At 38.5% G+C, this 25,405-nt stretch overlaps 1 protein-coding gene across 6 annotated transcripts in view; it reads left to right on the top strand.

Annotated features, from left to right (window-relative positions):
* Positions 1–25,405, top strand: part of PDE4B (phosphodiesterase 4B) — a 560,636-nt gene that overhangs the window by 503,518 nt on the left and 31,713 nt on the right. For 3 of the 6 annotated variants that reach the window (XM_032296712.1, XM_032296711.1, XM_032296713.1), the window contains one exon: positions 16,271–16,383. In XM_032296712.1, coding sequence (XP_032152603.1) covers positions 16,271–16,383 — 113 coding nt within the window. Of the gene's footprint in view, positions 1–14,303; positions 14,373–14,440; positions 14,598–15,467; positions 15,681–16,270; positions 16,384–25,405 lie in introns of those variants that run through there. The other 3 variants (XM_032296715.1, XM_032296716.1, XM_032296714.1) reach the window with 3 other exon arrangements.

Below are 25,405 nucleotides of genomic sequence, written 5' to 3'. Positions count from 1 at the left end.
GAAGCTGCAAAAATCATAACTGTTAACCTTTCCTAACACGCACAGAAAACCTGAACCCAAAAAGAGTTGCTTGGCGTTCTTTGTTCAGTGTCTTCATTCACATCCAGGGGTTCTTACTGAATCATCCAGAACCCCATAAATCACCTCAAGAGCCTGTGAGTCTCCTACTAAAGTGTTCCTTCCTCCATCCCTCACCACCTCTGCCCCATACCAAACCCCATCCCTCACACTTCAGACATAGCCGTAGGCTGCTTAGATGCTTGCTAAGAAAGTCTTCAGGAGGCATAGCTGTTTTATCTCTGAAATCTATGCTTATTCCTGCTTAATTAAACTGTCATGCCCCCCATTTTGGTATAGATGATAAGATTTGAGAGAAGCAGGGATCCTGTGGAGATGAATGGTGAGTTCCACTGGAGGGCACCTGAAGGAAACATTATTTTTATTTGTTTCTTCCTTATTATTATTTTTTTAAGTCAGGCCTGGTGCAGTGCCTCACACCTATAATCCCAACACTATGGGAGGCCGAGGTGGCAGGCTCACTTGAGCCCAGGAGCTCGTTACCAGCCCGAGCAACACAACAAGACCCCCATCTCTACAGAAAATTTAAAAATCAGGCAGGCATTGTGGTAAGCACCTGTAGTCCCAGCTACTTTGGAGGTTGATGCAGGAGGACCACTTGGTCTAGGAGTTTGAGGCTGCAGTAAGCCATGATCATGCCATTATGCTCCAGTCTGGGTAACAGAGTAAAATCCTGTCTCTAAAAAAATAAAATAAAAGAATTTATCAGCTCTTAGGAGAGAGTCAGGAGGTGGGACTCTCAGGAAAGAAATGTTGTAAGACTCAGCGAGGTTGTTGCCCAACCTGGCTGAGGATGGAAATCATCTGAAGCAAATCTAAAAAGAACAAATTCCCAGAACTCAGTCTGCCAAGACCTCTTTATACATCTGGAGTTTAGCCTGGGAATCACCTTCAGGAGATTCAGATGCACCTCTTCTATAGACTGGTATAGTGATGAATATCAGCTTTGAATTCAGGCTGGATTAGAAACCACGATCTAGTATATACCTAGTGCTGTAACTTTGGGCAGATGATGTAACCTCTCTGAGCCTCAGTTTACTCATCTATAAAATAGGGATAATAACTATTTACAGGAGTTATTGCAAAGATTAATGAAATAATATACATAGTCTCTCACACACTGCCTGCCTTATGGGGGGTCAGAAATAAAGTTAAGCCAATCCAAATATCCCCTTGAGACTCACCCAACTGAGATAGCCCCTAAGGCATTCCTGATCACACTGGAGGCAAACTGCCTCAGTCTGAATTATGTCTCCACTAAGTCTGTGACTCTGGAAAGTTACTGAATTTCTCTGTTTCTCATCTATAAAATAAAATAATTATATATAAAAGAATACTCAGGTCATCAAATTATGATGGAGATTAAATTAGTTAATGGACACAAAGGGCTTAGAAGCAGTGACTACTACCAAATGACTATTAGCAAAAATCATTATTTGTATTACCATGTCTTTTAAGATAAGCAATTATGGTGGAATGAATGCTGGCCTTTAAGTGTTCAAGTCCTGGCTATAAACTTATAACCTAGAATGCTCCCCAATAGAAGTATGATAAACACCCTATAGGTAATTTAAAATTTAAAATTTTCTAGTAAACACATAAAAAGAAACAGGTGTAATTAATTTTATTAGCATATTTTACTTAACTCTATATATGCAAAACAGTTAACATGTAATCAAATATATAGTTATAAAGCAATTTACACATTTTTTTCACACAAAGACTTTGAAATCCAGCATCTATGTTGCACTTAGTGCACATCTGACTGCAGACTAGCCACATTTTAAGTACTCAGTAGCCACGTGTGACTAGTAGCTACCATATTGCACAGTATAGACATTCCAGATTCTAAAACAAGTCCCATCACCTTCATGAGCCTCAATAATCTCATTTGTAAAAATGGAGATAACTTTATTGGCTCTGTTTGGAGAAGAAAATGAGTACACTTGAAAGTGCCATGTCAACTGGTAAAGACTGCATATAGCAGGCTTTCTGCTCTTTACAACACCCGGACTATCAAATACAATGTGGTTCTCATAAAGTGATGTGCCCAAGGTTGTGTGTGATCTGAGACATCACCCAGGATAGCATCAGGCAGAGACATTTTCTTATAGGCACATAAGAGAGATTTTAGCTGGTAATGTTTCAAGAGATTAGAATTTTTCTAGTCCTCTTCCCCTCCTCTTCCACCACCTTCACTCTCAATAGCAAACACATTTGCTTCTACTCTTCGCTGACTCTTGAAATTCCTATGACCATTTTCATTCTACAAATAAAGATAAAATTGAGGGATAAATAACCCTGTGTTCTCTCTGATAACATCTTAATTTGAGGCCTCCTTATTTCTTAAGCTCCTATCTTTTTCTACAAATGATATTCTGATGTTAATAATTTACCAAGTGCTTATTCTCTACACTATCTTATAATTGTTATAAAATTCTGCTATCAGATCAATAGCTCTTCTTTTGAAGATTGTATTGTATATATCAAGAGCTCTGAAATTGGAGTCAGAAATCCTACATTCAGGTTTTTGCATTTACTAGTTATGGGATTTGAGGTGAAGCATGTAATGACCGGAAGACACGAAAATTCCCTGAGCTTCATCAGTCTTTTCCACTGTAAAATAAAGATAATAATATCTCTCTCACAAGATACGATAAGGATTAAAAGAGCGCATAAGAAAGTGATCTGTAACTGCAAAGCATTATACAACGATAAAATGGTATTTAGGGATGTATAAGCTCTTTTGTGCATGCTGTTCTTCCATTGAGCACTTTTGGCTCCTCATTCCCTGCCACATAAAGTCAGATTCCCTAGTCTAGCATAAAAGCCTCTCCATAAATTGACCCTGACCACACTACTTTTGCAAGTTTATCCAACTCAATCCACTTACTCAAATCAAATGTTCTAACCAACTGGAACTCTAATGTTTGTCCCCCACAAACAATACTGAGACGTGTGACATATTTCTAATTTTGTATCTTTCTTCATGCTGTCCATTGCCTTACATTTCAGTCTCTTAAACTTCCACCCATTCTTCTTTGCCTGGCCTCCAAATCGCTCATGATCTCCTTTTCCCTCATGTCCTTGAGCTCTATCTCTGAAGCCTCTGAACTTTGCTTGTGTCCTTCTTATGACAGCTGTGAAAACCTATCTGGGATTGTAGTAATTCTTGGTGCACAGAGACTTGCAATAAGATGCCTGAATGTAGGTACTCAGTGAGAGTTAAATAACCAATTCTGCAAGTGATTTTGCAGAAGTACTATTGAGAGGCAAAATGTTTCCCGCACAAAAACTAACCAGCCTAAAAATCTAATCAACACATGAATGCGAAAGAAAGACAGAGCTGATTAACTATGGTAACACTGAATAAATCAGTAAAAGGAAAGTAGTTTGTTTGGAGACTAGCAAAAAAAACAACAAAGGGGAAGTACTGGACATTGTGTCTTTGATACTGTTCAGTAGCAAAGACCCCCTTTTTCTTTGGTAAGGTATAGCCCATCTGTTAATGGTTGGGCATGTCTACAGTTCAACCAATATTTTTTGAGCTTCTACTAGGTAATGGATGCTATGGTGCACAAAAGACTAGCTCAAAAAGATATTTCCCCTACTCTCAGGAAAGTTAGTATCTAATAGATGAGAAAAACCAAGAGAAATATTTGCAACAAAATATGATCCTTTGGAAATAGAGGTTTGCATATGGTGTTGTGAGATCTTAGAGGAAGGAGGCTTAATCCAACGTCAGAATATTTAGAAAACTTTGTAGAGGAGATAACACTAGGCTGAGTCCTAAAAGATAAGGAAGAGCTAGCCAGGTGAACAAAGTTAGGAAAGCCATTTCAGGCAGATAGAAATGCTTGAGCAGAAACAACTATTACAGAATCTATCTCAGTAAGGGAGCTGAGTATATCAAGCTTAAGGAAAGGAACCATTTAAACCATACAACTAACTCTCCTACTCTGATTTCATGCTTACCAAGCCATCTTTTTTTTTTTTTTTTTGAGTGAGAGAGTTTTGCTCCATCACCAGGCGCCGGGCTGGAGTGCAGTGACGTGATCTCGGCTCACCAAGCCATCTTATGATTAGAATTTGGCCTCCCACATATGGAAACATGTGATGACCAGAAGACATAAAAAGCTTTTTACAAATTATTGTTCTCTATTTATTAATTCATTGGACTCTGATTTGCCATTGCACTCTTGTGAGTTGGACTAGTATAAACTGAATGAAATTAAGATGCACTAACAAAATCCCTTTTCTGCCCCTGAAAGGCTGAAGTGACTTGAATTTTGGTCATCAACCAAATTCCACCACTTTAGAGGCCACGCAGTTTTAACTTAGGAATGTTTTAAATCCATTTACCTCTCTTCATCTCCATTGCTACTGCATAGTTGTAGCTGTCATTATCTCCAGCGTAGGCTACTGTGACAAAGAAATTATAATGCTATCTTTATCCATTCTTGCTGCTATAACAAAATATCTGAGACTGGGTAATTTGTGAAGAGCAGAAATTTATTTCTCACAGTTCTGGAAGCTGGGAAGTGCAAGATCAAGGCATTGGCAAGTTCAGTGTCTGCAGGGAGCTGCTCTCTTTGCTTCAAAATGGCCCCTTGTGGTTGTGTCCTCTGGAAGGGACCAACTCCGTGCCCTCACATGGCAGAAGGGGTAAAAGGAAAAAACAGCCTAGCGAATTCTCCCCAGCCCTTTAAAAAGGTTGCTAATCCCATTCATGAGTGCTCTGCCCTCATGACTTAATCACCTCCAAAAGGCCCCACCTCTTAGCACTATCATATTGGCAATTAGGTTTCAATATAGGAATTTTGGGGGACACATTTAGACCATAGCAAATGCTACCAGCAACTAGCATGGATACTTAACTAGGTTACTGGGTAATGTTTTATGTGTTTTGGTATGGTTTACCTCATTTAATCTTTATAGCTACCCCACAAGAAAGATATGCTTACCACCATTTTAGAGATGAGGAAATTAAGGCTTAGAGAAATTGAGTTAGTCACTCAAGTTAATACTACTAATAAATGGCAAAGCCAGATACCAAACTCATGTATGTCTTCCTGTAGATATGGGGCTTTTGAATACTAGTTAACTAACATCATTGCTAGTCTCTAATGATCTTTCTTGCCTTCAAATTCATTCGCCAAATTGCAGCCAGAGGGATTTTTTTTTAAAGCAAATTTGGCTGGGCCAGTCCTTTGACAGAGATCTACTAACTTTTCCAGTTGCTTCCAGAATAAAATTCAAGAACTTTGCATGGCCTTCCATGGCTGTATATAACCTCATCCTAACTTCTACCTGTCTTTCCTGAGCATGCTCTGATGTTCCCCTTGCCTAAAAAACTTGTCTGTCTCTTAATACTTAATTCTTATTCTTCCAAATCTGATAACTTTCCAAGGCAGGCCTTTCCTCACATCCCCATTTTTCAGATTTTGGATCCCTGATTATCCCTATTTTAAATGTTTATAGCATTCTACACTTCGTAGTAGCTCTGTTCCAAGTTGTACTAAGTGTCTGCGTAATTATTTTCTATTCCTCTTAGGATATAGGCTTCAAGTAAACAAAACTCTAATATTCACCACTATACCCTTAGAGTTTCATGCTGTGCCTACTACATAATAGGCACTCAAAAATTTTACTCGTTAAGGGTTGATCGTATCATATTCAATAAATAATAGCCAACATTCATCTGGTACTTGTACCATGCTCTTTCCTAATCACTTTACATTTATGTGTTTGTTAACCAAATGCTACAGCCATTAAAGTAGATGCTGTTATTATTCTCATTACACAGATGAGGAAACTGGGGCACAGAGAAGTTTAGTAACTTCTTATATAACAAAGTTATATAACAGTAAATGGTGGTACTGGAATATGAACCAAGGCAGTCTAGCTCCAGAGACCAAGCTTTTAATCACTACTCTGTACCCTTCATACATCTTTTGTCAATGTATTTACTTTATTAGAAAAATAATTGGATAGCAGCTTGCCTCTATCCTCATCACTTTCTTGTGTCATTGGTCTTTAATACAAATGCAGGTAGACAATTAAGTTCTTTGAACATCTTTCATATTGGTGGTACATGTTTTAGCTGAATGAGAGCAAATTCTCATTAGTAAGTAAATGCCAAAGTCAGAGTTCTGGAGGGCAGATTTTGATAAGGGTAAGGACATTAAAAGAGTGGAAAGTAGACCAAAAGGAAATAGTGCTATGAGGCTGGCACATCAAAGACATAGTTTTGCCTTATCTAAGCCTATCTCTGTAAAAGAAAGAGAAACTTAGACCATTTGTTTATAACAGGCCCCATGGCTTAGCAAAAAAGATCATAGAATTTAGAATCAAAGAACTTAAAATGTCTCCTTCATTCTCCATTCTTTTCCTATCTTCCCCTCTCAATCTCTCTGTCCTTCTTCTTTGCCTCCATCCCTCCCATCCCCATCATATCACTGTAAGCAAATTGTTAAATGCATCCAAGTTCTCAATTTTCTCACATCATAATGGAAAATATATGTCATAATGATAATAATTTCTCTCTTGAGGTTACTTTTCAAGGAAAAAATTAGATATGCAAGTGAAAGTGCTTGGTAAACTGTCAAGTTACATATATGAAAGCCAGTTGTGATTAATTATTTTTTTTTTTTACTTGTAGTCTTGGAGGAATTTTCTAAAGAGATCGGCATCAAAATGACCTACTTTTCACTGATATTTCCCTTAAGGGCAATGAACCTCTTCGTTTGTGAATCCACCCAGAGTGAAATCCCCGTCACATGCAATTGCAAAGTTCCATATTTATAAAGACATGGTAACAAAAGAAAGGCTACATAGGGCTTGCAAACTTGGCCCTTGGAAAAATTGCATTGTGGTGTATACATGTTCTCTTGTTCTTATGATTTGTTCCATAGATGTTTTACACAAGGTTAAAATAACATGCCCTCTTGAAATGTTGCACTCTAACCTGTGTGTGCTTCACTTACCAAATATTACACACACACACACGCACGCACGCACACACACACACACAGACACACACGCACACCCAGACACACACACACACACATATGAAGAGAGAGAGAGAGAGAGAGTGCTTTGGGCATAATAATTTATAATGAATAGAAAATATTCCTAACTCTAAGGAAAAAAATCACAACCCAGATCACCAAATACATAAGCCAATAGCATCAACCTAACATTTTTGCATAAAGAGATGCCAATTATTCCTATGTGTATGAAACTATTTTACATTTTAGCAAGTATTTATTACACTAAGGAAGGAACAGAAGAATGGAATAAATATGCTAGCTAAAAGGCATGTAGAGCCTTAGGAGCAACCCAGACATAAGCCATCTACAGGGCTAGAAGCTTGTGAATGAAGCTAAAAGTAAAGCTGAATGTAAACAATCCAATTAATACACACTTCTCATTTACAAAGTTCGGAAAATTATGAGAGAAAGCTGAGAAGGCACCTAACTTCACAGACTTACCATTTAGAGAAAGGGATTTCCAATATAATCATTCAGTGCAATAGACAATACCACTCCTGAAGCGTGTTGTTCATTGCTGTAATCCAGCACCCACCCAGCAGCAGGCTTAGCACGTAGTAGATGCTCAGTGTACTTTTGCTGAATGAATGAATAAACAGCTTCCTTACAAAAGTTCTCCATGTCTGAAGGGCACAACCTGGTATGTCAGTTAAAATTTTGCGAAAACAGATTTGCAAGAAAAAACAAACAAGCCCATTCAAAAGTGGGCAAAGGATACGAACAGACACTTTACAAAAGAAGACATACATGAGGCCAACAAACATATGAAAAAATGCTCATCATCACTGGTCATTAGAGGAATGCAAATCAAAACTACATTGAGATACCATCTCATGCCAGTTAGAATGGCGATCACTAAAAAATCTGGAGATAACAGATGCTGAAGAGGATGTGGAGAGATAGGAACACTCTTACACTGTTGGTGGGAGTGTAAATTAGTTCAACCATTGTGGAAGACAGTGTGGCGATTCCTCAAGGACCTAGAAATAGAAATTCCATTTGACCCAGCAATCCTGTTACTGGGTATATATCCAAAGGATTATAAATCGTTCTACTATAAGGACACATGCACACGAATATTCATTGCAGCACAGTTTACAATAGCAAAGACCTGGAACCAACCCACATGCCCATCGATGATAGACTGGATAGGGAAAATGTGGCACATATACACCATGGAATATTACGCAGCCATCAAAAACAATGAGTTCGTGTCCTTTGTAGGGACATGGATGAACCTGGAAGTCATCATTCTCAGCAAACTGACACAGGAGCAGAAGATCAAACACCGCATGTTCTCACTCATAGGCTGGTGTTGAACAATGAGAACACATGGACACAGGGAGGGGAGCACCACACACTGGAGTCTGTTGGAGGGAAATAGGGGAGGGACAGCGGAGGGTGGGGAGTTGGTGGGGGGGATGACATGGGGAGAAATGCCAGATATAGGTGAGGGGTAGGAAGGCAGCAAATCACACTGCCACGTGTGTACCTATGCAACAATCTTGCATGTTTTTCACATGTACCCCAAAACCTAAAATGCAATAAAAAAATTTAAAAAAAATTTTTTTTAATTAAAAAAAAATACTCATTATCTTGATTGTGGTTATTGAGGTTTCATGAATTTATGCACATGTCAAAAACTTTTAAAACTGTATAGTTTAATTATGTGCAATATATTGAGTTTCAATTATGCCTTGATAAAGGACTACTGCAATAAATGTACATATTCTTGCACATTTAGATGTTTGTTTATAAAATGCCATATAATGGAAATACATATCTTTGGGAGTACAGGAAAATAATATTCACCTTCTCACCAGTATAGGAAATATGAGAAATGACATATTACAAAATACTTCAACATAGCTCATAAGAACAAAACATTAGAAACCATCTAAATATTTTTAAGTCAGCTGCTTAATAAAATATGGTATATCAACACAGCTATTGAAAAAATAAAGCAAGTCTATATGTGTTTATGTGGCAAGTAAAAGAAGCAAGATACAAAGCAGCATTAGAGTGTGCCTCTACTTAAGTAAAAATGTAGGTATTTGTGGAACAGTGTGTGTACCTTTACACTATAAAAAGACACACAGACAATTCTTATTGGAGGTTGTCTTCTAGAAAGGCAATCAAAGTACTTGGGATTCAGATAAAGAAGAAAGCTTTTTTATTAAAAAAAAATATATATATATATATAATTTTGAGAAAACCAAACAATCCGTTAGGTCAGGTCTATATTTTAGAAGTGGAAACTAACAACCTCTAACATAAGACAAGTGTCAAGAAGGCATTTTTCTGAAGTCATGCAGTAGGAGGGATGTTTTAGAATTTCATGGCCAACCATACACATGCTTCCTTTCCAAAGGCCAAAGCAAAACTCTGTCAATGACTCAGCTGTCAAATACATGTCAATATATCATCAGGAAAGTGACCCAGGACCAGAGAAGTGGTGGGAGGGAGGAGAGAAGTTCCTGACACATGCCAGATGCTATACCAAAGGCTTGGCATATATTGATTCACTTACTTCTCACAGCTAGTTTAAACTAACTTCCTGTTTTACAGGTGAAGAAATGGACACTCAGTGGGCTACTTACCTTGTCTGAGGCCACACTGCTATTAAATAGCACAGTTATGATTTATAAACAGCTGGGGCAGACTCCAATGTGTTCCACCAAATTTTGAGTTAGTAGGAGCATCCTGGTTTCTGTCACATTAAAACCAGCATTTGTTGTTGTTGCTTTTTAGCTCTGTGAGATTTACTCTAACTCTGTTGATATCCATTGCTATAGCCAAACAAAAGGAAAGGAAATATGTTTTGAGAAATTCTGCTCTTGTTTTTTTAAACTAGGTTTCCCCTAGATGGGACTATCTGTTGAAAGCCTACATCGATATCCAGAAAGACAAAAAAAATGCACAAATCACAAGTGAAGAAATTAGTGAGTTCTTATAAAGTAAAAATACCTATGTAACCAGTTCCCAGGCCAAGAAATAGATAATTGCCAACTCCATAGAAAGCCCTTCAAGTCCCTCCTGGTCACTAACCCCAGAAGGTAACCAATACCTTGACCTCTATTACTATAGATTAGTTTTTGCCTCTTTGGAACTTTATGTAAGTTGACCATACTATTTTTTCATGTACTTTTTAATATTTGGTTTCCTTTGTTCCACTTTGATGTTTATGATATTCATTCCCATTGCTGTATGTGCCAATTGGTCCAATTGATTTAACCACTAGCATAACTTTGCAAATAGTTACCACCTTCTCTAATAGAGAGTCCAATTATGTGAAGCCCATAAAGGTTATGTACAGTTCTTTTCTGTGTGCTTTCATTGGATAGAAAGTGTGGGTGATTTGACAGACAAGTGTCTGATATATGGAGCTATGTTAGAATATCATTTTTATGTAATTTGTAAGAAATTTATATCTGGGGTGTATTTTGATGCTTTCAATTGCTAATTATGTGTAATTTGGGGCAGAGCACTTATCTCTCTGATCCTCAGTTTTCTCATCTGTATTACGAGCCATGAGACCTAGGGTTTCAAAGTTAAATGACATCAGATACATAAAGGGCCTCTGTGCCACCTTTTCCAAGAGATCAGTGTAGTCATAAGATTACACTTCCCTGTACTGATTGCAGGGCCAGCTTTTAGGGCACCTGAGGTCTTTTACCAGTGGGGCCACTGATTTCATAACTGCTAAAATGTGTCCCCATGTTTTCTAACTATGAGCAACTAGCTATTTGTGGCCAGGCAGAGGTTTCTAATTACCCTTTCCTGTCACTCTTCTCTGGATCTCTGCCTCTTCCCAACAGGGCTCTGCTAACTCACACACACATTTCTACTAGATTTGCATAAAAACCTGGGGAAATTGGTCTATGAACCTAAGTATTAGATGAACTGAAAAATTATTAAAACAGAAAAAAAGGAAAAGATCATTGACCGAAAATAAGAATACTGCTCAGCAGTATGTGCAATGTGATCGTATTTCTACTATATACATATGTACGTATACACACACACACAAACACATACATGAGAGGATATGCACAAAGGAGTCAGCAATGATAATCTCTGACTGCTACAAATGTGAGATTTTTTATCATGTGAATTTTTGGCTTCTCTGCAATTTTCTAATTTTCTAAACGCGACTATATCCCATCTGTAATAATAAATGAGATATTTGCAAAATGTATATAATACTAAAAGGTTTACAGTCCATTTTCATGTTGTCTGATTCTACCTTTCCGTGAGAATAGGATATTTTTTCTCATCCTCATTTTAGAGATAAATAAATTTACTCTTCAAGAACATAGGTAATTTACCTGAGGTTACCCACTGAAGCGAGATGCAGGACAAAAACCATACCAGGTCTTCTGAGTAAATACTGCACAGCTTCCCTATGCTAAGGCCTGCAATAGGTACATCAGAAGAGGGAAGTGGAGACTCAAGAAATGACAACATTTAGGAAAGCAGTTATGCAATTTTAAATAGAAGAGATCCAAGGGTAAGATTCAACTTTAAATGCAGCATTTTAAGAAATACTTGCATCTTTCAGTGCTAAACTGAATCCTCTATTACATAGGCCAAGATATAGTCTTGCTAGGAATTTGGAGGGAACTATTTGCTCCAATAATTTAACCTCTGACTTCTTAGTTTATGCCTTAAGGTAAATAAGATAATCATCCCTCTTCCGTATCTATCACACGGAGATGTTGCAAGGATTAATGAATAGTGTGCTGGGAGCTCCTTTGAAAAAAGAACTATTTGAATGCCACATATCATTAGCAGATTAATATTAATTATAATTATTTACTCAATTTATCTTCCTGTTTCTCAGAGTCAAATGCAATACTCAGCAGACCCACAGAAGGAAGAAAATCTTTCTTTGCTGCTTTTGTTGGCGTGAAAGAGGGAAAGAAGAGAGGAAGAGAAGGGAGGTTGGTTCTCCCTGCTTCTTCTCTCTGGATGTTTTTGAAAACGAAGTTCAACCACATGGCCATACATATGACTTATTTTTAGTGCCTCTGATATTTGCTTCTGTGGTGTTAAACATTGTTTCTTCTTAGGCCATGTAAGACAGGAACAGAGCCCCCTTCATGGGCATGTAACCCGTGCGGTTGCACAGAGCCCTGTGCTCAGAAGGGCACCATATTTGCCATCTTAAAACTTGTAATAATATTATCTTTGAACTTGTGTTTTGTAAGTGATGTCTGATGGGATAATGGAGTATATGCCAGGGGCTTGGAGCCTTGGCCCATGCACTTTCTCACTTCTTGTCACCTGCCTGTCTCCCTGGTGCCCTAGCAATCGTCCAGCTTCCTTTTTCCCACCTGCACCTGTGACCACTACTGTCCTCCATCCTCAGTCAGGGTACCTGCACAGGGAGGGTCTGAGTTAGCCATGTGTGCTTTGCAGCCTCAGGTGGGGTATGGGAGCAGCTGTCTCTGCCCTGAGCTGGCATGGCTGTGGTAGACAAAGTCTTGATGGGGGTGACCTCTTGTCCACTTCTGATTCAAGTATCTAGCATGTCCCTGCTGAGAGGTTGCAGTACCCTTAGCAGTATGCTAAGTACCCAAAGGGTTGACTGCTGTGAATAGGGACATGGGGACCATGGGAAGGGAGAAATAACCTAACTTGACTTCCCCAGCTCTTGTGCCTAGGGGGGGCACAGCTCATCAGCCTGGCAGCTATCAGGAAGGAGTAGCCAGCTGCTGGTGAGCTATGCATGTGCCCTTAGTCATAAAAGGCAGGGCCTCCAGGTTGCTGTGAGGGTCCGCACTCACCTCAAAGTATCCCAGTGCCTGAAATAATACAATATTTAAACACACCAAGCCATTAATTGTGACAAGTGTAGCATGATAATTAAGATGTTAACATTGGGGAAATTAGGATGCAGGGGATGTGGCAACCCCCTGTATTATCTTTGCAATTTTCTGTCAGTCTGAAAGTATTTTAAAATAAAAAGTATGTGAAGAAAAAACCCACCATGACAAGTTGAAAGAGAGAATGCAGAAGAAAGGAAAAAAACTTTATATTTTAGTATCTTTTATAGCACTTTTACCGCTTTTTGAACAAGGGGTCCTGCACTTTGATTTTGCACTGAGCCTTTCAAATTATGCAGCTGATTTTTGCTGTAAAATTCCTTGTTGAATATGCAATTCCGCTATCTCCCTTGCTTTTCTTCCTCACGCTCTTTCTTACCCCTCAACGCTCAGCCTCTGGATTTCTCCAATTGCCGTTAATAATTCTCCCATGCATCTGTCACCTACTAAGAACTGGCTACCATCCTAAGCAATTCATATATTTTCTCTTATTTCATCCCTGTATAACTTTGTGAGATAAGTATTTTTATCCTTATTTTACAGATGTAAGAAATTGAGCTAGGACCACACAGTAAGTGGTAGAAGAGAAAGTCAGTAGTCATGATTCTCACTCCACATTGGGTGCTTTTTTCCGCAGTGCTGCAGACAGACCATTCAGTCTCCAGGTGCCCAGGTATTTGTAGGCTGCTTAGGCACTTTGGTTTCCATTCCTCCAATTATTTATAGAGTATCTTCTAGGTTCCAAGCACTGAGTGTGGTGCTAATTAAGCTATGAAGTTATAGCAGGGATGCCCGTCCTGAGCTGCTCTGGTCATTTTCTTTGATTGTATTCCTAGGTAGCAGGTGTTTGACATTCCTCTCTTTAGTACAGTCTGACCTCTGTGCCCCTGCCTTAGCTACCATGATAGGAAAACTATAAAGTGGACACAAAATCTTCACCATGGATTAAGAATTTGGAAAGCGGCACTCTGGCATAATTAACATTGCTTTAAAATGTGTTAATTTTTGCTTAAAAATTTTGATGGCTGATCTGAAGAAGAGAGGACAATGAAGCAAGACCCCTTCATATCCATCATCTAGTCACCCACATCTCACATTGTACCAACTCTGGAAGTATGTCTGTGCTTGTTCCATACAATAGGCAATGCATGAGCTCATTGGTGTATCTTTGAAGAGTCTTTTTCAGTACTTCTGTTGGTATAATTACTGTAAGTATTTCTTCTGTCAAGCTTGAGAAGAAATCAAATCCTTTTTTTCCTCTTCACGAAGGAGAAATGTGACGTATCATCTTTCAGTCGTTTTGCACATCAGCGGATTCAAAAGGTTAGGGGCAAACTGCTTTCTCCCCACAGTCCTGGTGAATGTCTGATCTTATCGACAGAGAACCACAGGTTGTGATGTGGAAGACACGAAGGTAGTAAATCTCCAGCAGATGGGAAGTTGTTGGACTTTTTCCTTTATTAGAGGCAGGGAAGGAGGATGGGAGGATTCTGTCTCTTTGGAAAAAGCTTCCTTGGAAGAAGTGCTCTTCTGGAAGCAGAGGAGGCAAGGGGGTTGTTTTGGACACACTAGAGAGTAAGTCAGAGAATCTTCGTGTTGAGGCAACATTGCAAAATTGAAGTGGAAGAAAGGAAGGAAGGTATGTGCAAGTCTGGCTTGAAATGAATTTTATTAAAAACACCTCAATTCTTCTCTGCACATTTTTGAGGAGTATGAAAAAAAATGGAGGAAGTTACCTCCAGTGGTTTTGTGGCTTTTTAAGTATGACATACAGGATATTGAATTTAACCCCTGTTTACCCTGAGGTGTATGAATATTTTGAGGACAAACAAAGCAACTATTCTTTGAAATATGCGTCTGTGGCCAAGTGATTCCAGTTACTTGAAATCACAGTTCTGTTGATTCTCTTTTCTGCTTCAAGTATTTGCACACCACAGACGTAAGATTATTCACATAATAATTTTTGAAAACTATGTGGTCTTGCTAGAGTTTCTGTATAAATGTATAAAAATGTGTTTTAAATATGGCAGGAATGTTATATTAGAACTCTATATGAGATTTTACATTTTATTAGTGCCTAATGTGTGTTTGTATTTCAGAAAGCTTCGTAAAGTTAATAAATGCTGTTTCTCTCAAAACCAGTCATGTATGCAGGAGAGTCCGACTGCTTTATACAACTCTCTGTAGCTTCATTAATTTATCTAGCATTTATAAAGTTAATTAAGTGTTTATTAAGATAGATTTCTTAAGTCAATAATCTGAAGTATTTCTTGAAGTATAGACTCTCAAACTTTTGGATGTAAAATGACATGTTAAGGATATGTAAAAAGAGTTTTAATTACCTAGCAAAAAAATGTAATCTTCAAAACAATATTTTTTATATGGACCACCAAAAAATATTTCCAGAAAGTCTAGATTCTTAGAGCAACAAATCAGAGCCCCCAGCTTTAATCAAAATAAAAATCTGCAGCATTCACATCTGGCTCCACCTGAAAGTCCGGTTCAGAATTTCCCTGTGATCCTGGCACTTGCAGAAGGGAAGTTTTAGCTTTGTTTAGTATAACAAGAGCTGCAGGACTCCCAGGCCAATAAATGTGTTCACGTAAAACTCCAGACAGTTTCTCTTAGACTGGAGTCTTATCAGGGAGACCTCATTTTCCCTCTAATTAAGGGAAAGATTTAAGGGAGAGAAAGGAATAGCCTATGCCTCTTACTTGTGCGGGTAGGTGTTAGCTGAATTAAGTTATTCCAACATGAACACATTCCCCAGCATGAATGACTGCCCAGACTTTGAACGTAATGGTCAACCAGTTTTCCCCCAAATTTTGACTGTTTCATTTAGAAGAAAAGCAAAATGAGAAAAAGCTTTCTTCATTTCTCCTTGAGATGGCAAAACACTCAGAAATGACATCACATACTCTAAAGAACCCTGGGATGACTAAGGCAGAGAGAGCCTGAGAAAACTCTTTGCTGCTTCTGCCTTTAGTTTTAGGACACATTTATGCAGATGAGCTTATAAGAGACTGTTCCCTCCGCCTTCTTCCTCAGAGGAAGTTTCTTGGTAGATCACCGACACCTCATCCAGGCGGGGGGGCGGGGGGTGAAAACTTGGCACGAGTCATCCCAGGCAGAGCACCACTGTGATTTGTTCTCCTGGTGGAGAGAGCTGGAAGGAAGGAGCCAACGTGCAAATAATGAAGGAGCACGGGGGCACCTTCAGTAGCGCCGGAATCAGCGGTGGCAGCGGTGACTCTGCTATGGACAGCCTGCAGCCGCTTCAGCCTAACTACATGTCTGTGTGTTTGTTTGCAGAAGAATCTTATCAAAAATTAGCAATGGAAACGCTGGAGGAATTAGACTGGTGTCTAGACCAGCTAGAGACCATACAGACCTACCGCTCTGTCAGTGAGATGGCTTCTAACAAGGTAAGAGGTAACCTTTTTATTCATTAAAGTGTGATCTTGCAGGGAGCTCTGGCTCCCCTCGTCCCTGTCTGCAGCAGAGTGTACCAGGGAACGCTACCAACCCTAAGAATATGTTTGTTGCTTTGTCTAGAAGAGTCTGTTCCAAAGTGTCACACTCTACTTGTGTCTTGATGCTACTGCAAAAGTTTAAAATCCTCGGTATGCTTCAATTTCCAGAAACCAAACTTCTCTCTTACTGATGCAATTTGGAATATGTTGAAGGTGAGAGGTGTCTATCTGTGAAGCTTCCAAACCAATATAAAATTGAAAATGCTTTAAAATTTTTTATAATTATCAGGAAGCTAAAATCTGTGTGAGTCTACAGGGTAAAATGCGTAACATGTTGCATTGCAATCAGGTGTTACGTATGTATTTTTAAACAAGAAAGTAGTTTAACCTTTATATACCAATGGGAGGGAATGGTTTGCGTTCGAATTTGATAAATACCCTCTAAGAAATAGGACATCCTGGGATTTTCTAACATTTCTTTTGTGATGCTGGCATTGCCTAAGATAAAAAAGAAACAATATGCTTTGTCTCCAAAACCAGAGGTTTACTTTTTTTAAGTGTGCTGATTTTCATAGTGAAATCATTTGAAATTGTTTCATGCATGCTGCCCCCAAAATGATTTTATTTACAATCCCCAGACAAAGCTTAATGTTGAAGAGCTTTAATTATCTACCATTATATCATTTGTTTAATTATCACCTGGACTTACAGTGCTAATTTATGTAGTGAGAGTTGTTGCTTTCTTTTGTGTTTTTACCTTGGAGAATATTATATTAAATACATATCATTATAAAGTTATACAAAGTTATATATGTGTGTATACACAGACATACAGACACACAGACACACACACACACACACACACACACACACACACACACTTTGTTAGAAAGCCCTACACCATACCCTCATAAGTACACACTTTCAGAGTCCCAATCATTCTAGCCTCAGGCATCATCTTATTGTCTATGTTTTTGCGGCTGGAATAAGATTTTTCTCCACACCTGCCAGCGTGCCCTTTCCAGCCCTGAGGTGCACCAGCGAGTGTGTGTCCCTTCTCCAGCTTTCAAAGGTGGTAAAAGTACCACCTTTGAATCAAGGCTTGCTGGCTGCCACTCAGAGGATCTGCGCAGAGGAAGCAGTGTGTCCTCAGGAGATCCTGAAGGAGGGGAGGGGGGACTCTTCCTACTTGGAACTCTTTGTTTATTGGTTAATGAAAGGGCGAAAATAAGTCCCTTTCTAAAATTTTTGTTTAGAGTTGAAGTTGGAAGGGAAAAAAAGGAAAATAACACATTTGAGGATTAACTATTTATTGACTTTTCTCTGAAGGTCTCCATTGAAGGTTAAACTCAGGGATTTTCCAAGCTAGGGTAAAACTCAACCAACTGCTTCCCCATGAGGAGGGCTTTGCTGTGTAACTTCTCCAAATCACACTAGGACTTCATGTGGAAGGACTTTCACAAGGCTTCAGCCTACTTTGGAGGGTTAGCAGATACACTGTTCCCTGTATTTTGTGATGATTGACAGCCATGCAAGATGTAGATCCAACATTTATGGGGTAGTTTTTGAACAATTTTCACCATAGAGAACATGGCAAACTTAGATAGTCACCAAAATAAACTAACTAGAGTCACCAATATAAAGCAGGCAGTTAACTCCAAGAAGAAGAAAAGAATACTCCCTGAGAAACTACAAATTGCCATTAATTTTCATGCTGAGTATTGATATGCTGTAGTATTCTAATCCCATTCATGCCTAGAGTGCTGAAATTAGACACTGGCTGTCTTGCAAATTTATTAAAAATAATCTCATATTCAGCATAGTAGTTAGTAAGGTTCTGAGACCAGGCACTCTGTAGACACGGGTGAGGATTCCAATCCCTCAGGCTTCCGCTCCTTCTTTATGGTGTTGTGTGCAGGAAGCAATGAAAGTTGAATAGAGCTAACCCTAACAAAAGGGCTAACCCTCAATGCTGACACCGTTAGCTTAAGTAAAAGGCATGCAGCGTCAGTCATTTTCTAGATCTATAGAGGAAAGGGTGTTAGGCAAAGCAATTATTTAGTTCATGAATGATGCCCAACTGACAGCTAAGATCATTTTTTAAAAATATCTCTTTTTACTTTACTACCTTTAAAAAATTTAGTGATTGTTCAGATAATTGTCTCAGGTAAAGCTTAAACAAAACAAGCACTGTGGCACATATGATATAATGCAGTGAGGCCAGGGCGTGTTGGTTCACACCTACAATCCCAGCTCTTTGGGAGGTCGAGGCAGGTGGATTGCTTGAGCCCAGGATTTCGAGATAAAGCAATGCAAACATTTTTGTGGCCACCAGAAAGAAATTGATCTATACCAGTTGATTGGGAACTGAATTATCCATGGCAAAAAAAAAAATACCATTCCATATTCAGTTTTAAACGTTATTGAAATTATCTGAGATTTCCATCCAAGTTGACATTTTAAAACTTTATCACGATCATCCCTCCCATTACTTATATGGCTGTATTTTGCTTACCCTCACCAACTAAGGGGCCAGGGTAAGTCTCTGATTTGCAGATCTGGAAGTGATGTGAAGACATGTTATAGAGGGAGTGTACTTAGCAGCAGCATCCACTACATTTTTGCAGAAATCTGTGTTCCTAGTTCTATTCCAGCTAAGTGCCCACTAAGTTTTGTTCACAATATCTGATCTTAAGAATGGTGATAGGTGAAATCGTGTTATGCTGAGGGGTATTTGGGAATTATGTAAGTGCTGTCTACATGCAACTGGTGGAGAGTTAACAGTGTTTGGTGGAGGAAAAGCAAGCATCTTTCATCTTTACTTCATCTAGGTAGGGTGGTGCTTTTTTTGTTTGTTTCTTCTCCTTAATCCCTTAAGTTTTGAAGAAAACTGAGTGACTCAAAGATCCTAAAAGACTTTCTCAAATGTACTTCACAGCCCAGACAGAGAGTTAGATAAGGAGCTGCGTCTGTGACTTACAAAAACATCGTCTTTTCTGGCCCAAATTTCTCTAATCCCTTCGTGCTGGCCATAGGCCAAATAGAATTCCAGAATTTTAGAGAACAGTGCAGCCAGGTAGGTTAGTCTTGTAAATTATTTTCCTCCAAGAATTACTAGAAGATGGAGTAGGTTAGTAGAAGATTTTACGAGGCAATGGTATTGTTATTTAAGATGAAAGGGATGTCTAGTGAACCTTCTGCCAGCTGCCCAATTCTATTCGACGTGTTAGAGCTAGCCATTTCCCTTAACGGCAGATTGCCTTCTTAGAATCGTTGGTTAATTTTTGTTTTTCAATTTTCATTGCCTCCTAAATTAGAAGAATTGTCTTACACTTCAGTGAAACGTATTAGAGCATGAGTTCCTCAGTGGCAAACAGTCAGATGTTTTGAAAACAGGATGCTTTGGCTCTGCATTATAAAAAGAGGAACGGAAAGAGAAACAGTACAGAAAGGAAGAAAGCAAATAGCCTCAGCAGGGTCCCCAGTCCAGCAACGGCAGAAACTGTGACCTATCTTCCTGACCTTCACTGTGGCTCAGTTCCTGACCTCGTGTCACCAAAGCCAACCGACGTCATTAGAGGAGGATAGGAGGAATGGCGCAGCTGCTGTGAGGGTGACTAGAATTTCCTGTCTCCTTCCTGACAGACGCAGTCAGAAAAGTACAGGGTTGCAACAACAGTGGCTGAGGAAGGACCAACCCAGAACAATCCCAGGGAGGCGTAATTGTGACTGACGGGGAATGGGGAGGTGTTCCTTCCCTCATTGTACTGAGAAACCTAGTCTCTCACCTAGAATTTTCAGGTAACAAACATCAAAGGGGGCATTCTTACCCAGCATGCTAAATGTTTTTCAGAAGATGAACATACCGTGGTATTCAGAAAGGAGCTATGTTCAAGCAACTAGTTACTGTCTTCACTTCCCCCACAAGCTCCCTCCACTGCCCTTTTCGCTCTCCATTGGTTTTGCTCTGGGCTGTTTTATATGCAGTACAAAGGTTGGGTGCTGCTGGGTGAAAATGGGTATTCTGTTGTTGAAAAGAGCGGCCCTGTGTATTCGTACTTTTTTTTTTTTAGAATGAAGCATTAGGACCTAGGACTTCAGTCAATGTTTGCCAAGATAGGAATGGGAGATAGATGGCCCTTTTTCTCTTAAGGCATTGTGAAGTCCTACAGATAACCATCTTGGGGAAGTGAGTCCTCCTAGCTATGCAGGCTTATTTTTCCAGTTCTTCAGGTGTGGCCGTGCTAGAGTACTAAACACAGAGCACAAAGACAGCTAATTGCCAGTGCTCTTGGGTGTGCAGGATAAAGTCACACAATTCTACCAGCCGGAGCCAGCTGGGAATCAGGCTACATGACACTGGATGATGATCATGGCAGGCTGATTGCCCTAATGAGAGGTGAACCATTTTGTATTTAACTGAATAATCAGTAACTATGGAAAATGCTAGGTCCAGCAGAACTGATAGGAAATAGATCTTACTGGCCAATTGATTCACCTTAGAACCCTGTCAGAGAGAAGGAAGGCAGGTGCTCAGTCCTTGAAAGGAATATTCATGCCACTTTTGCCTAAAATGTAATGATATGGTTATAGCAGTACTGCATTTAGCATAAGATGGATCCTTTTCCTGGGCCCTGTGCTTTAATCAGAGGGCCTTAGCCTGGCCTTCCTTCTGCCCTCCGCCCCAGGAAGTGAGGAGGTCCCTAGAGATGGGAAGGCATGGGGAAAGAAGAGGGCCAACCTATATCCAAGGCTTTCAAGAATTCTAAATTCAACCTGACCTTCCAGGCTATTATGGAGGGATATCTGTCCAGGGAGGGGTAAAGGAGATAGTTTAATGTATATCTTTGTATATTTAGACTTATGGTTTGTGGCCCCACACGTTAGCGGTGACCAGCATTAGAGAGCAGAGTAGAATTAAAATCAGTTCTGATAGCCAGGTGGGCACTCATACTTTTTTTGGTTCAACTTTTCTCTCTTTACTGCTCAGGTTTGTGTAGAATAAATTAGGGAGGCAGCAAAATAAAGTGAAAATAACCTGGGAATAAGCCATGAGCTTGAGTTCTACCTCTGCCTTTGCTTAGGTATAGTATTAGAGACAATAAACTCATTTGTAATCTTTCCATTTTCTATTCTATAAAACAAAACTGTTGGGAAAAAAACAGCTTTTCTGTTTATTGATTGAATAATATTAGTAAACAACAGAACAACCTTTACAGGCGTATGCAGACATTGTGCTAAGTTCTTTACCTCATTCTGTGATCAATGTTCACAGTAACTCTTTGAAATAGGTACTAATATTATTCCTGCCTTACAGATGAGTAAAGTGAGGCTGAGAAAGTTGAAATAACTTGCCTAAGGTAAATCATAGAGTCAGGATTCATACCCAGTCCATCTGACTTACCATTAGTGATGCCAATGAGGCATATAAAGTTAGAAAAATGTTTAGAGTTATTTAGTAATTCTTCTAAGGGGATTTTGGATTGGTTGGTGGTTGATCTTCTTCTTTCAACTGTGGCAAGCATTAGTGAGATCTGGTTCAAATTTGTATTCCACAGCTACCATACTCACAACCTCTAGCCATTCATTGCCCTAGGCCCAGTCTTCTTGCCTGGGAAGCAGTGTCTACTGACATAGATAAGGGGAAAGAACAATCACAATTATAGAAAATGGTTATAAAGTGCTCATAAAATGCAAATAACAGTATTAAACTAATCCACTGCCTATTTCAGATCAGTTTGCTAACTTCAATATCTGTTTCTTAAAATTATCTGACATGGCTTAAGATAAGATAGTAAAGGTTTGTTTAAAGGACTTCTGACTACCCCCAAATTCCCTTTTTCCCTGCTTCTCAAAATAAAAATGAAAATGGAGATAAGCTATTCTCTTTTTTTGAGATGGAGATTTACTCTTGTTGCCCAGGCTGGAGTGCAATGGTGCTATCTCAGCTCATTGCAACCTCCATATCCTGGGTTCAAGTGATTCTCCTGCCTCAGCCTCCCAAGTAGCTACGATTACAGGTGCCCACCACCACACCCAGCTAATATTTTGTATTTTTCCTAGAGACAGGGTTTTACCATGTTGGCCAGGCTGGTCTTGAACTCCTGACCCCAGGTGATCCACTGGCCTCATCCTCTCAAAGTGCTGGGATTACAGCAGTGAGCCAGAATGCCCTACCTATTTTTTAAAAATTTATATTATCATTCAAATGATTGGGGCAATTTCATTATACGCCACAACCTTTCCAAGGCATGGAACATGACCAAAAAATAGAGAATTAATGCTTCAGCAATATATAGGGAAATTTTTGGAAGTAACATGACTGTTTTCCTTGGGCTTTGTCTTCAAATGAAGATGAAAAAGAAGATTAAGATATTTATTCTTTGTCATTGTTTCAGTTACTCTTTATATGACAAAGTGGAGTTTTATTAGTGAGTATTAGTACAATTCAGTATTCCAAGTTCTAGTCTTCTCAAAACTTAGCAAATCAAAGGGTTTGAAAGTTATTTGGTGCTTTGTAATAAGTTGATTTGTAACCTGTTTTGTTTTATTTAAATTGTTCTTCACTAGTTTTAACAGAACCATTTCATTTACTCAATAGTAATCCAGAGCCAATCTTTCTGCCTAACTCACATGAAATCCCCAAGTGAGCAAGTCTCTAAAAAGCAAGCAGAAATGAAGTGAGAGGCCATTACCTTTGATTGTTTTACCTCTGGCTAGCTGATAAGAGAGCATAATAGTCTCAAAATCTGATAAATAAATCATTGTAAGGGGAGCCTCTTTCTCCACGTTGGGGAAAAAATAATAGCTATGTTTAAAGTGTCAAATATAAATGTAGAACACTAGTCTTGAAAATTAGAATTCAACACATTAACAGAATATATGTTTGGTCTCCATTTTTTAATACTTCTTTCTCATCTTTTAAAAATTTTTTAGTTTTCTTTTTAGCATATATCCCAGTCTAAAAGGCTCCTAGGTTCTATGTCATTGTTATATATGAAATAAAAACCAAGAGTGGAGCTTATATTTGCAGTATTCTTCCAAAACATTTTTCTTCTGAGTAAAAGTGTGCTCAACAAGTGGAGATAGCTCAGACATCTGGAAGCAAGGACTTCCTAAACAAGAAGATGCCAGGGCAAATTTGTGCCACAGTCAACAGGTTTCACACTCTTGAAGGCACAGTGCCAATGTGCTTTCCTGCGCATCCTTTCTCTCTAGCATTTTTCAGGGACCTACCAGCCCTTCTCTGTCTTGCCCACTCGTACGTGATATTTCCCTCAAGTGGTGCCAAACTGTTTAGTCTCTTGGATATTTCACTGTAATTTCCTTTGTTTGATTTACTTTAAAGTAGCCAAGTGCTTCCACAAAGAAAGGACTGTTAAGTTATTTAGAAATCAAGAAGACAGTAAAACTCCTGTTTCTATTGTTACTGTTTTGGGAAGTGCCTGATATTTTTTTCCTCTTGTGGAGTAGATTTTGAAGCTATTAATCATGCCATTTTGTTCATCAGTCACCTTCTTCCTTCTGCTTATGACTTGCAATTTTAAAACATACCGCTTTTGAAATCTAGAACCCCTAAAGATTGAAGTTTAGCAAATTTATTAAAATAAAATGCATCTTCATTGCTCACTTTCATCTTCTAATTTTTTTAGCTACTCAAAATAATCATAATTTTTAAATTAATTGTTAAATACTTTGCATGGCCACCTCTCCTCACTCTTTGCTAACAGCATAATGTATAACGTTACACCTTTAAGGAATTATAAAAGTGAAATTTGAATACAGATACCAGGATGTAAAAATTACTAAGCCAATCTTTAAATTTTAGGTTTAGGACAAGAGGCAGTGGCATTTGATATCTGAAAAGGTGGATTTAAAATAGTTGTTTTAGAAATAAAATAATAATAAGAGAAATTATCATTAAATCAAAATATATTTCCAACTCAATTATATAGGCTTTGCTAAAGCCAATCAGACAGGGTACAGGGAAGTATTAATTTGTCAACTATCTACTGTCTTTGTTCACTATTGATGATGAAATTTGATAAACCAAAAAGATCTAAACATTTTCTTTCCAGTTACAGTTTTACATGGTTACATTAGGCAAAGTCCTAGAAGAGAGCCTTAAGTATTATTACCTATTTCTATTTGAGGTCATTTTATAGATGAGAAAATGAGATATGGCTTTTGCCACTAAAAAAAGTGAGGATTAAAGTACCTAACATACTCCAAATAACTTTGTAAAATATGAGGCACAATATAAATGAAAAGTAATTTTATTATGGCATGACTTCTCCAAAGTCTTAAGGTGAATTAGTAGATTAAGGTATTAAAATGTAGGTCTGATCATAAATCTGGCTAACTGTTCATCTTCAGCAAAAGTCTAAATATGTTTGAGAAAGACATGGGACATTTCCTCTTTCGTTCACATTGACTTTTAGCCTTCTCATTCTTCATTTATGTTTCTTGAGTAAAAGGTATACATAAGTGTCTTAATAATTTCAAGTAAAGAGAACTAATTTAGTATGCCTGAAAATTTAGTGATCAAAACATAGCAAGAACTAGTTGAAGTGAGTTACTTTAAATGGCCCTGGTTTTAATTTCAAAATTTTTAAAAAGCCTTAAATTTTTGAGGCTTTTGATTGGTGTTTGCTTTCTCACTAATTCCAATGCCAAAGTTTAGGTAGTAAAAATACCCTGTGGTTAGTGTAATTGCCCTTGACTTCTTTCTATTTCTTTCTTTCCTCTCTCTGAAACCGAAGATGATAAACTGGAAAGTTTTACCACTGGGATTCGTGAGCCTTGTGTTCTCTCTGCCACTTTGCAGAGATGTTAGCATGGAAAGTTGAACTCGAGATAGTGATTTTAGTGATAGACCCTCTCCCTACACCCTAGAATGCTTCTGCCCAATTAACTGGATTATGTATAGCTCTCACAACTCAAATATAATTTCTTGACTCTTGAATCGCATTAC

The sequence above is a fragment of the Sapajus apella genome, unplaced genomic scaffold (genome assembly GCF_009761245.1).
Source record: "Sapajus apella isolate SASKATOON/1434 unplaced genomic scaffold, GSC_monkey_1.0 scaffold36, whole genome shotgun sequence".
NCBI lineage: Eukaryota > Metazoa > Chordata > Mammalia > Primates > Cebidae > Sapajus > Sapajus apella.
The sequence above is the reverse complement of the archived record's forward strand: the minus strand, read 5'-3'. Positions and strand labels throughout refer to the sequence as shown.